Source organism: Schistocerca cancellata, chromosome 2 (genome assembly GCF_023864275.1).
Source record: "Schistocerca cancellata isolate TAMUIC-IGC-003103 chromosome 2, iqSchCanc2.1, whole genome shotgun sequence".
Lineage (NCBI taxonomy): Eukaryota > Metazoa > Arthropoda > Insecta > Orthoptera > Acrididae > Schistocerca > Schistocerca cancellata.
Window position 1 is genome coordinate 342,296,009 of NC_064627.1, and position 13,801 is coordinate 342,309,809.

Consider the following 13,801-nt stretch of genomic DNA (forward strand, 5'->3'; position numbering starts at 1 on the left):
ATCCTGCGGTCGTAAGTGACTTCGGTTATTGTTCGCCATTATCCAGGCTGCCTGAGTTCTGGTGTTGACCTCTTCGGTGAGTTGGTGGTCAACAGTGAACGTGGAACCAAGGTAATTAAACTTACTCACACGAGTCTGATCTTCACCATTAATCGTGATGGTTCCCATTTCATGTCTGTCTGATGTCACGTAATCGGTGCCAACTGGTCACTCCATTTTTGAGTTTGGCTCTGCAGATCAAGCTTGTTTTCTGCTGCCACTTCACATCATCAGCATAAAGTACCGTCCATGGTAATGGCCGGTGCAAATCAGTTGTCACAGTGTCCATTATGAGAATGAACAGAAGTGATGATGATGCAGAACCTTGATGGATGCCGACTGTGATAGGGAAGTCCTTGGATAGTCCTGAGGTTGTACGGACATAACTTCTTGGCTGTGCATTGTCATTTTACAAGACAATATTTTAAAGTGTATGGCTGTTGGTAAAGTTTATTGAATTGAAAAGTATGTACCAGCCAATGTCTCTTGGCTGTAATGGACCAACAGAGATACACAAAGCTTGTTCAACACAAAGAAAATGTATTCTTGATTAAAAACGTGTTCTCTGTCAAGTGTAAACAGGCTGCAGAACATGCTATGTCTCTGCAACCAAAAAAAGCTCTATTTCTGTATTATTTTGGATGTGGCAATTTGGGCTTGTCGTTCATTTCTATAATGTTTTTTCTTGAGACTGCCATACATTTATTATAATAATTAATCACCCTTTACAGAATACACTTCATCCTCTTGTCCCATTTTCTTGTACTGGTGTCACAGACATGGTGATGTGTTGAAAGAGTGTGTGTGTGTGTGTGTGTGTGTGTGTGTGTGTGTGTGTGTGTGTGTGTCAATGTAATTGTTAGATTTTCTCTGAATAGAGATTAAATATTAAAATACGTTTACAGCAGGCTTAAAAAAAGTATTATAAATATGCAACAATATTATGAAAAGGATAGATTGGTACTCAATGTATAGGGGAGACATTGAGTAGCAGACAGGCACAACAAATCTTTCAGCCGAAACACCATCTTTTAAAGTAAAAAACACCCAGACACTCACGCAAGCACAATTTACACACACAATACCGTTGCCTGTAGACAGTGAGGCCAGTCTGCATACAGCAGCTGTGCCCGATGGGACAGCAGTCTATGGTTGGTTGGGATAAAGAGGTGACTGGGGTAGAGAGAGGAAAGGGTAGCAAGGTAGGGGTGGGAGAAGGGGTAGTGCTGCTTTTTTTTTTTTGAGCAGGGATAAAGAGGTGATTGGGGTAGAGAGAGGGAGGGGTAGCAAGATAGGGTTGGGAGAAGGGATAGTGCTGCTTGTGGGAGTATGCAGGTATGTGATAGGGCAGGGTACGGCTGCTTGGTGCACTCAGAATGTTTGTGGGGGGTGGGGAGGAGGGACTGTAAAGGAGAGAAGTAAGGGGGGAAAAGATTAGTGGGTGCATTCATGGAATAGAAAGATGTATAGTACTGGAGTGGGATCAGGGAAAGAGGATAGGTAGGTGAGGGGCAGGGAGTAGTGTAGTTTGAGGCTGTAGGGGCTGGGGAACATAGGGTATATGTATAGAGTTCCCACCTGCACAGTGCAGGAAAGCTGGTACTGATAGGAAGGATCCAGGTGGTGCAGGCTATAAAGGAGTCACTGAAGTGAAGCACATTATATTGGGCGGCATGTTCAGCAACTGCCCACAGTTTGTTGGAGGCCATTCATGCGGACAGGTAGCTTGTTGATAGTCATGCCCACGTAGAAAGCAGAACAGTCATTGCAACTTAGTTTGTAGACCATGTGACTGCTTTCACAGTAGCCTTGCCTTTGATGGGATGGGTCAGGCCTGTGGATGGACTGGAGTAGGTGGTGGTGGTGGTGGTGGTGGTGGTGGTACAGGTCTTGCATTGAGGTCTACTGCAGGGTTATGAGACAAGGGATTTGGTGCAGGGATGGAGAAGGAATGGACAAGGATATTACTTTCGTTCATTGGCCGATGGAATACCACAGTGGAAGGGGTGTGAAGGTTTATGGCTGGAATATTCCTCATTTCAGGGCACAAAGAGAGGTAGTCAAAACCCTGGTGCAGAAAGTGATTCAGCTGCTACAGTCCTGGGTGGTACTGAGTTATGAAAGAGATTCGCTTTTATTGGCGGACAGTGGGTATGTGGGAGATGGTAGGTTACTGAAAAGGCAAGGCACGGCAGCTCTGTTTCTGTACAAGGTTGGCTGGATAATAGCACTCTGTGAAGGCCTTAATGAGATCCTTCGTATATTTATAGGGGGGCTGCTCCTCACAACATACATGATTGTTATGGGTGGCTAGGCTATATGAGAGGGACTTTTTTTTTTTTTTTTTTTTGGAATATATGGAAGCACTAGAAGTGGAGGTACTAATGATGGTCGGCAGGTTTAATATGGATGGTTGTACCGTTGTAGCCACATCTGAAGCAGTGGTCAACATCGAGGAAGGTGGCATGGTGGGTTGAGGGAAATCTGGTGAAGTGAATGGGGGAGAAGGTGTTGAGGTTCTGGAGAACTGTGTCTAGGGTGGCCTCACCCTCAATCCAGATCACTAATGTGTCGTCAATAAATCTGAATCAGGTGAGACGTTTGGGATTCCTGGTACTTAATGAGGCTCTTTCTAGGTGACCCATGGATGGGTCATGGTGCGGTGCAGGTGCCCATTGATACCACAGATATGTTTGTGGGTGATGCCTCCGAAGGAGAAGTAATTTTGGGTGAGAATATAGTTCGTCAGGGTGATCAGGAAGGAGGTTGTAGGTTTGGAGTCAGTCGGGTGTTGGGAAAAGTAGTTAATAGTGGTAAGGCCATAGGCATTGTGGATATTATATAGTGTAGGGTAGGAGGAGTGGCCATCAATAGTGACAAGCAGGGTGCTGTGTAGGTAAGGAACAGGAACTATGGAGAGTTGATGGAGGAAAGAATTGATGTCTTTTACATAGGAGGGTAGATTATGGGTAGCAAACTGTGAGTGTAGAAGCAAGTATATAACCTTTTGAAGTTTATAAAATATTTTGCCTGAGCAGGCTGTAGGAAAAGAGAATACACTCTCCAAAGTTTTTTATTGCATTGTGAGCAATGTTTGAATAAAGATTGCGCAGCTTGTGGCGTGGTGCAATCAGTAATTGTACAAAGTGATAATTCGGCAGCTTGAGTTCATTCCCCACTGGTACCTAATTTTTTTTTTATTCATTTTATTTTATTCCTTGAAATGTTAAACTATCAGTTATAAAATTTGAATGTAGTTTAACAGTTCAGTTTACATATATAAACTTAATATATGCAATTTCCAATTAGTTGTGTTTACTTTGATTTGAACAATGAATAAATTTAAACCGGGATTGCTTTTAAATGATTCATTTCTGAAGATTCCTGTTTTCAGCTGTTCTCTGAAATATTGCAAAGGTCACTTCAGTTGTGAACATCATTTTGACTAGTGTCTGAGATTATTTTTCATAAAACTTAGTATCCTGGGAAAGGGAAACCGAGCAAGAATTTTCTACCAGAGAAGTGACTGGTGAAAACATTGTAATTAAAACTTTTGATGAAGATTAAAAAAATATTTACTGTGTTCTTTGTTACACTTATTCAATTTATAAAGAAAATGGCGTTATAATCAACAATCCTCCTGTATCTGTGGGTCCTGCAGTAGTAGCTACAGGTCAAGCAATTGCAGAGCAAGTTATTGAACTGATTGCTGATAATTTCATAGTAAATGATGAAGATTTAATGTTATACTCCGAACCTGATGAACAAAATCTTTTTGGAGAGGTATGTTGATTTTTTTTTTATATTCTCTCTTTCTCTCTGTGTCCACATACAGCTCTATACAGTCCTATTTTATTTGTAACAGGTGCCTTCTTCAAGTACAGATGCAAATGATGATGATTATGATCCAGATGAATATTCTTCTCATATGATATTGGAGTTTTGAGCTCAGTTCCTGTGCTTGCAAAAAAATTGTAATGAAAGGATGAGTCCACCTTTTTGCGAATACACAAATTATTGTTTTGTTTTATCACGCAAACCTCAGTTGTGGCTTCCTCAGTGGTTTTTAAAATTATTTTCCTTCTATTTTACATTTTGTGTGTCCTTTGGCTACCAAACAAAATCAGCCCCAGGTCTAAATTAGGATATCATGTCATCATTGTAGTATTTTCTTGGTCCTTAGCTGTGACAAGTTTGTTTTATGTATCAAATGAGTTTTCTCCTGTGGGTTTTTTTTAATTACTGCATCCTGTTATGCACTGTGCTTCGATACGCCTGTATCCACTTATGAAAATTTATTTTTTAACTATATTCGCTATTCAAATTAAAATAAGCATAACTAATTGTAAATTGTACATGTTAATTTTATGGATATAACTTGAACTGTTAAACTATATTTAAATTTTATAATTGAAAACTTAACATTATGAGGAATAAAATACAGTGAATAATTCAACAAATGGGTAGCAGTGGGATTTGAACTCGAGACACCAAATTATCACGCCATATGCTTACTGACTGCGTCACGCCACTAACTGCACAGTTATTATTGAAACATTGCTCACAAAGTAATAAAAAACTTTCAAGAGCATGTTCTCTTTTCCTACGGCCCACTCAAACTAAATATTTTAGGTTAACTTCAAAAGGCTATATACTTGCTTTTACTCACATAGTTTGACTCAAATTGGTGAGATCCATCCCACACCCTCCCCTTGTCAATGGTGACACAATAACCAGCCATGATGGGGTGTCCTGGGTGATTGGGTTTATAGACTTTTAGAAGGTAGGAGTGCAGGGATTGGTAGGGATGAGGAAAGAGTTAGACTCGGGGGAGATGTTCTACGCTGGGCCTTAAAGATTTGAGGAGAGACTGTAGATCGTGTTGGATCTCTGGAACGGGGTCACTGTGCCAGAGTTTGTAGGTGGATGTATCTGACAGATAGCACAGTCCCTTCGCTGATTATTCCCTGTGGTTCAAAATCACAGAGGTGGAGCCTTTGTCAGCAGGTAGGATCGTAAGGTTGGGATTGCTTTTTTGGTAGTGGATTACAGTTGTCCAGTCCATTCACAGGCATATCTTCTCTCATTAAGGGCAGGGTAGGGCTGCATGTGAAAGCAGTCACGTGATCCACAAACTAAGCTGCAGCCACTGTGTTGCTTTCTACCTGGCCATGACAACCAACAAGCTGTCTGCCCTCATGAATGTTGGCGAAGAGAGCTGGACCACACAGTTCCTGAACAACACAACATGCTTCACTTTAATAACTGCCTTACAGCCTGTGCTGTCTGGATCATTCTTACTAACACCAGCTTTTATGAACTATGCAAGTGGGAACCCTCCCTGCACAATTTCTCGTGACCCCTATGGTTTTAACCGTCTCTAGTTCCTGTTCTTCATCTACCCATCCCCATCCCTGCTCCCAATCCAGTACTACACAGCCTTCTTATTCCATCAATGCATCCACTAGCCTCTCTCTGTTTTCCCCTCCTCCACTTTTCTCCTCCCCCCCCCCCCAGCCTCCCTCTCCCCCAAACCTCCCTACTGCAACTAGCAGCCCCACCCAGTCCTCACTAAGACACTCCACACTCTCACATGCAGCAGCACTACACCTTCCCCCTCACCTGCCCTACTATCCCTTTTCCTCCCCACCACAATCTCCACTTTGTCCCACCACACAAAGAATGCATTCCTATCAGGCACAGTTGCTGCTTGCTGCACTCAGTCCGGTCCCAGTGGCCAGAGGCAATGGTCATGTGTGTGTGTGTGTGTGTGTGTGTGTGTGTGTGTGTGTGTGTGTGTGTTTTGTGCTTGTATGAAAGTGTGTTTTTTACCTTAGAAGAAGGCACATTGGTCGAAAGCTCAAATGTGTAGGAGTGTGCTTGTTTGCAACTCAGCGTCTCCTTTATATGGTGGTTAGCAAACTATCCTCTTCATAATATTGTCATTATTCTGTCTTGGATTTCCCATTGTTTGATTATACATATACAGACATACATAAATACATGCATATGTATAGATATACAAAACGAAAGTGTTGGTATGTTGATAGACACACACACAAAATTCAAGCTTTCGCAACCAACGGTTGCTTCATCAGGAAAGAGGGAAGGAGAGGGAAAGACGAAAGGATGTGGGTTTTAAGGGAGAGGGTAAGGAGTCATCCCAATCCCGGGAGCGGAAAGACTTACCTTAGGGGGAAAAAAGGACAGGTATACACTCGCGCGCACACACAAATCCATCCGCACATATACAGACACAAGCAGACATGTATTATATATGTATAGATATACATCTATACTCTTGCCTTTACAAATGTCTGCTTGTGTCTGTGTATGTGCGGTTGGATATGGGTGTGTGTGTGAGTGTATACCTGTCCTTTTTCCCCCCTAAGGTAAGTCTTTCCGATCCCGCGATTGGAATGACTCCTTACCCTCTCCCTTAAAACCCACATCCTTTTGTCTTTCCCTCTCCTTCCCTCTTTCCTGATGAAGCAACCGTTGGTTGCGAAAGCTTGAATTTTGTGTGTATGTTTGTGTTTTTTTGTGTGTCTATCGACCTGCCAGCGCTTTTGTTTGGTAAGTCACATCATCTTTGTTTTTAGATATACATCTATACATACATAAAAATACTTTTACAAACTTTGGACATGGTTTCCTCACACCAAAACGAGGAAAATACATCATACAAACAAATGTCCAGCAGTTCTTCATTTTTGTGTTATTAATGAAAGTTGATGTTCAATATCTTTCCAGGTGCAATCCAACAACTTCACTCATCTATGCACTCGTCTGATTCATTGTATCCTAGACGGCATTGTGTTGCCAGGGAGACTTGTTAACGTTCGTCATTTGTCTGTCTTCATTGTGTCTGTTGTGTGCATATACTATAGGTAGTGAGTTAACTGAAACTGCTCCATTCAAATATGGCAGGATATTCATTTCATAAGCAGGTAGACATATTGTTATGTATTGCCATGCAAATGGTAATGGACACAAGGCTGTGCAGATGTATCAGATTCGTTTCCAGCCTAAAGACAGCTGAGTTGTCCAACTTTTGATGCTGTGTGTCATCTTGATACTGAGATAGGATCTGTAGCACCACAGACCAGGAGGAGCATGTTCAGGGGGCTATTGAAAAAGAGCCAGGTAACAGCACAAGACAAGGACCCTGGCATGTGGTACATCCCAAAGCTGAAAATTGAGCATCTTTCGCAAGCCAGTTATGTATCTGTATCATTTTGGTGTGCAGGGCCTTATGCCTGTTGATCACCCAACACAGGAGAACTTTTGCCAATGGTTTGTTGCACAAACTGCCAATCCATTGTCTCTTCAGTTTTGTTTACAAATGAGGCAACATTTGGAAGAGTTGAAATAACAAACTCCCACAACAAATACGTATTCTACAATACAGGCTAGACATTAGCATCAGTTTATGATTAATGAGTGGATTGAAATTGCAGGTGACTAACAAGCCATATATTCTCTAGAGGGACTATACGAATAAACACCCTCCATTACATACAAATAAGAAGAAATATGTGGTTCACACATAGTGGAACTTTAGCAAAGAAGAAATATGTGGTTCACACATAGTGGAACTTTAGCACATGTCAGTCTCAGTATTCAAGATGCACTTCCTGGTATGTATTGGTACCATGAAAAATGGCTTGGTAGATGAGGACCAGTACCATGGCCTCAGTGTACTCCCCTGACCTCGGTCCTTTGAATTATTATTTCTGGGAGCACCTCAAGCAATTGGTGTACGCATCAGACCACGTGGGTGCAGGAACTCTTCATTGACATGTCATGGGAGCCTATGAACCATTTGAAACCATCAGGGATGATTAGAAAGGGTGCAACGGTCCATTATTTGATGAGTGCATTCATGTTTAACAACCAAGAGGAGGACATTTTGAGTGCTTATTATGAGTTTGTGTTGATGAGCTCCAGTCACCTAAATTGTAAACTTTCACCAATAACTCGAAAATGGAGTATTTTGTGACTTGTGCTTGTATGAATCTTTTTCCTTGTTTTAGTTTAAGGAACCTGTCACCAAAGTTTGTAAAAGTATTTTTGCAACAACCTGTATACATACATATTTAAATATAGTTAAAATAGAAGGAAACATTCCACGTAGGAAAAATATACCTAAAAACAAAGATGATGTGACTTACCAAATGAAAGTGCTGGCAGGTCGACACACACACAAACGAACACAAACATACACACAAAATTCAAGCTTTCGCAACAGACTGTTGCCTCGTCAGGAAAGAGGGAAGGAGAGGGAAAGACGAAAGGATGTGGGTTTTAAGGGAGAGGGTAAGGAGTCATTCCAGTCCCGGGAGCGGAAAGACTTACCTTAGGGGGAAAAAAGGACAGGTATACACTCGCGCACACACACACATATCCATCCACACATATACAGTGTCTGTATATGTGTGGATGGATATGTGTGTGTGTGCGCGAGTGTATACCCGTCCTTTTTTCCCCCTAAGGTAAGTCTTTCCGCTCCCGGGACTGGAATGACTCCTTACCCTCTCCCTTAAAACCCACATCCTTTCGTCTTTCCCTCTCCTTCCCTCTTTCCTGATGAGGCAACAGTTTGTTGCGAAAGCTTGAATTTTGTGTGTATGTTGTGTTCGTTTGTGTGTCTGTCGACCTGCCAGCACTTTCATTTGGTAAGTCACATCATCTTTGTTTTTAGGTATACATATTTAAATAGATATATTTACATACACACACACACACACACACACACACACACACACAAATCAACAGGCATTGTTTTGGAACATAATAATCATCAAGAGATGTCACTCCAAACACCAATTAAATATGGAAAAGATAACATTTGTGCTGTTCAGAACATGATGACTTCAGTGCCAGTCTGGTACAAGCATCAAAATTCCTTCTGTAGTTACTGAGATTAGCCTCCACATACAGGCAGTAAAAGGCAGTGGGGGCTTCAGTTTATAACGTGAATGGAAGGAGAGTATATGTATTCTTGTATAGATTCTGGTAACAATAATAGTGTGTGCCTCAGTGGCCTGCTGCAAGTCACTGTGGTGACTAGCCAAATATCCAAGTGGGGAAAGGAAATATACTGTTTAATGTGCAATCCGAACCACATTTTGTTTCTAGTGAATGTCCATAAGATATGAAAGCAAGGGTAAAGCACAGTTAAAAATCATTGGTCTACCCAGGATTCGATCCTGTCACTTTTGGGTTTCCGGGTGTGCACTTTCATCGCTAGACCAACAGGTAGGAGAGGAATTGTGGTCAAGCTTCGCTGTTCTGTAGAGTTGTAGCAGCTCTACTGCTAGATGGCAATGTCATTTCTTCCACAGCAGCAGGGACTGTAACTCAACATAGTTTAGACAATTTCCATGAAGTGTTTATAAATTGTGTACGTAAATCTTCTTGTGAATTGGTCTATTTAATAGAAACTGAGATAAAGATCCCTACAGTAATTCCTGATATTAGTCTGAACATAAACAGCCAGAAAGTACAGCATAGGACTTCACATGTGTAGACAAATAGAGTATGTTCAATAATAGTACTTTTGTTACAAAAATACGCATTAACAGTAATAAAACACAGCATTCAACCATAACAGCCACAGTTCCTTTGTGCACAATGTTTTATCACTGAAGTTGGCAACAAGTGGATGCAAAAACATCTCTGTTCTCATTTCTTAATGCAGAAAATGAATTGTTACTTTAAACTGTGTTGTACATTACAGTCTGTCATGACAAGGAAGTCAGTTTGTAATTTCAACATTAAATGGCTATCAGTTGTTACTAATATCCTCAGAATTAAGATGTGTTTTTGCTGTTTTCCTTGAAGTTTTATAAAAACTGTCAGTTTCTCATTATTTTTCTAAAAATCAGAGATTTCACTTTATTTCATTAAAAACTGACAATTTCATGTTGTTTGCATATTATTGTTTAAAAAATTGTAAAATCTGTTATTCTACATGTGTAATTTGATTAATATGTGATTGTTTTGTATTTGTTTTCTTGCTTTGGTGTAACTCACATTTGAGCTTGTGCGCTGTCTCTTAAGACATTGACATTGACAGAACATTAAAACTGTCTTTCGTATGCCTTATATTGGCTTTTTAACTGTTATTTTAAATCATCATTTTTCACCGTTTTACCATTTTTTACATCTATAATACCACACTGTGGTAATTAGTGAACATTCGTATTTCACGGTATTTATTTCCTATGAAGTGAAAATTCATACATTCTGCTGAAGAGTAGCAGCTGCCAATGAATTTGTAAAGTGAATATTGTATGAGTAGTACACAGTATGCACAAAATGAGACTGTGAATGTGTAGTCTATAAACTCAATTATTTCAGTGTAATGTATAATTGGGGTAGCATCTTTACTTAACCTGTTTGTAATGTAGGTGTGGTACTAGTTTTCTCTCTGTGAGTGAAGTATGTGATATTTAAAAGTGTGTTGTTTTGTTACAGAAAATACATAGCTATTCATGTATCTTCTTTTGTGGACAAATTTAACATCCTGGTACTGATGACTCAGAAGCTATTTTCTGCTGTGGCAGACAGATGTTGTATTGAAGGTGGTGACAGTTTGATGACACAGGAATTGTTGCTGGGTGGACATTTGTATCTTCAGGTACTCAAAGATCGTTTCCAAAGCTGGTTGTCAGGACTTAAGATGAACATCCTCAAAAAAGCAGAATCAACACCTGGATTTATGTTGAAATTGCGTGAGTCATTTGTATTATAGTTCATCCTTTAGATGTTAACATATGTAACACTTAAGTGACGTATTAAATTACATCTCTCACCAGCACAATGTGCCTTATGAGACTAGTAACTAAGGAGATGCTTCTTGCTGGATAAATATTTTAATCTTACACAGAAAGTCCCAAGAGGTACAAGGGTGTGCTGAAAAGTAATGCCTCCAAATTTTTTATGTGAAAACTGTTAAAGCATTTTAATTAACAAACTTTATTAACATTCTACGTCTTTATTCTCTACATATTTATTTCTCAAGCAATGGAAAATCCAGGGTGGAATGTAACAATATCAGGAAAAGTATAGTTGCCACTCACCTTATAGTGGAGATGCTAACAAAAAGACTGTCACAAAGTAGGCTTTCGGCCAACAAGGTGACACACACACACACACACACACACACACACACACACACACACAACTGCCATCTCTGGCAGGTGAAGAAGCCACACACTGTCTTTTTGTTGTGCCTATCTGTGACTCAGCATCTCCGCTATAAAGTGAGTTGCAACTATCCTTTGCGTAACATTTATTTCTCAACAGAGTCACTGTGGTGACAGACATTTCTCCTAATGGGAGACCAATTTGTTAACATTGTCATAGTAGAACGCTTGACTGTGTTGATGGAACGACAATCTCACCTCTGCACTGCTTCAATAATATGAAAGTGAAGTCCTTGAGTGTGTTCTTTAAGTTTTGGAAACAAATGAGAATTGGATGGAGGCAAGTCGGGGCTGTTTGGAGGATGACCGATGACAGTGAACCCAAGGTCATCAGATTGTTGCAAATATCGCAGCACTTGTGTGGTCTGGCATTATCGTGCTGAAGCAAAGGGTGCTCTGTGTGTGAATGAACTCTTTGAATTTGTGCTATTCAGTTTTCTGTGGGTCTCTTAATGCACTGGCATAGTTAAGTTACACACTGCCATGTCACATGCCACAATTCAGAGCCCTCTATTTGCAGGGTTTGCATCTTGTGTCAGTGGTGTGGGCAAGTTGATTAAGTACTATGCATGACATGTAATACCCCAGCTTATATTGAGAACTGAATAAAAAATTCGAAGGCTTTATTTTTCACCATGCCCTCATATTATACTTTTTGGCTTGGGTTGGATTCAGCTGAAACTCCTATATTGTAAATATCACAGAAGATCATATGGGATATCACATAAAATGTGAGACTGAGTTGAGGATATCTTGTTAGGGAGGACACATCAAGATAAATAGTCGTCAACAGATGTAAAAGTAATGTCAAGCCTACCCCATCAAATTGTGTCAAGATGCTTGCCGTTCCTATTGTATATTTATGAGGTCACAGATAATATTTTTTTGCAGATAATGCAGTTACCTGTAATGCTGTACCATCTGAAAAGTGGTGCACAAATTTTCAGTCAGATTGTAGTAAGATTTCAAATTGATACAAAGATTGGGAACTTGCTTTACGTATTCAGAAATGTAGAATTTTGCACTTAAAAACGAAAAATATGTTGTTCTGTGACTACAGTATCAACGAGTCACAGCTTGGATGGAACAGTTAGTAGGGATATAACATGGAATGCTGACATAGATCCAGGTGTAGCTAAATTAGGTGGCAGACTTTGGTTCGTTGGTAGGCCACTAGAAAAATGCAATCAGCCAGCAAAGGAGACTCCTTACTAAACATTCACAGAACCCATCCTAGAATATTGCTAAAACTTACGGGATCTGTACCAGAGAGAACTAAAAGGGAATGTTGACTGCATACAAAGAAGGGCACCACGAGTAGTCACAGGTTTGTTAGACCCGTGGGAGAGTGTTACTGAGAAAATCTGAACTGGCACACACTTTGAAGATAGAGGCAATCTTTCCCTTGAGAGCCTACTTACAGCGTTTCAAAAACCACCTGTAAGTGAGGAATTTAGTAATATACTACAATCACCTACGTATCACTCCCACAAGGATCTCGACGACATGATTAATCTAATTACAGTGCATATTGAGGCATTTTAACAATCATTCCTTGTGTGCTTCATACACAAATGGAGTGGGAAGAGCTCTAATAACTGGTACAATGGGCTGTACCCTCTACAGTAAACTTCACAATGGTTTGTGGAGTATAGGTGTAAATATAGTTGTTAATGAAAGTGAAATCATATTTAAAAGCCAAAAACTTACTGGTATTATTAAATCTTTTTCAGCCGAACTGCAGCTTGCAATTAAAAAAACAGGAAAACTTGAATCATCCTTAACATCATTTATTTCCACTGGGAACTTGCGAACCCAGTCTGGTCTTGGTTTAATGCAAGACAAAGGTAAGGCCTGTTAATGTGAAATAAATCATAAAATTATTTATATCTTTTGATTTTATTATAGTTGTAATTATTCTGTCCATTAGTGAGTGATAACTTCATTGCCTCCTACAAAAGAATTTTTTTTCTGTTATCTCTAATTTCTTTTTGGTGCAACTTTTTTTAGGGCTTACCATAATGGCAGAAAACATCAACCGTATGCGCTATATGTCTCATTTTCGTGCAGTGCATAGAGGATCTTTCTTTCAAGAAATGAGAACAACAGAAGTCAGGCAATTGCTACCAGATGCATGGGGTATGCTTCTTTTATCACGTTTAGTTATGCATTAATAACGTTAATACTGTAAATTTTTTCTAGTTTGTGCAACCTTGACAGTAATTTGGTATTCACTTTTTTCCTCTCAAATAATTTTTGTATATGTTTTGTAGTAGACAGAATGTTAATTCAGAACATAATTGAGGATTTGCAGTGTACTTGTTCATGGGACTGTGCATGTTACCCCATTTGATGGAGGAGGGAATGATGCACTGCACTCCTGTGTTTTTCCATTTTAGTGGTTATTGTTAGTACACAATCAGTACAAATTTTTTAAGTTATTGGTAGGTGCGCATGAATAGTACATAGTTAAACATTGCTGTCAAGTGGAAAAACCAAAATTTATGTTATAAAGAACTTGTGACATATTTTATAATGTATTATAAAAA

General features: G+C 39.8%; 1 protein-coding gene across 2 annotated transcripts in view; it reads left to right on the forward strand.

The window, feature by feature from the left end:
- The window catches only part of LOC126161735 (DNA-directed RNA polymerase I subunit RPA2), a 248,276-nt gene that overhangs the window by 71,800 nt on the left and 162,675 nt on the right, over window positions 1-13,801 (forward strand). For both annotated transcript variants that reach the window (XM_049917771.1, XM_049917770.1), the window contains exons 7-9: window positions 10,522-10,778; window positions 12,986-13,099; window positions 13,263-13,391. In XM_049917771.1, the coding sequence (XP_049773728.1) occupies window positions 10,522-10,778; window positions 12,986-13,099; window positions 13,263-13,391 (500 nt within the window). The remainder of the gene's footprint in view (window positions 1-10,521; window positions 10,779-12,985; window positions 13,100-13,262; window positions 13,392-13,801) is intronic.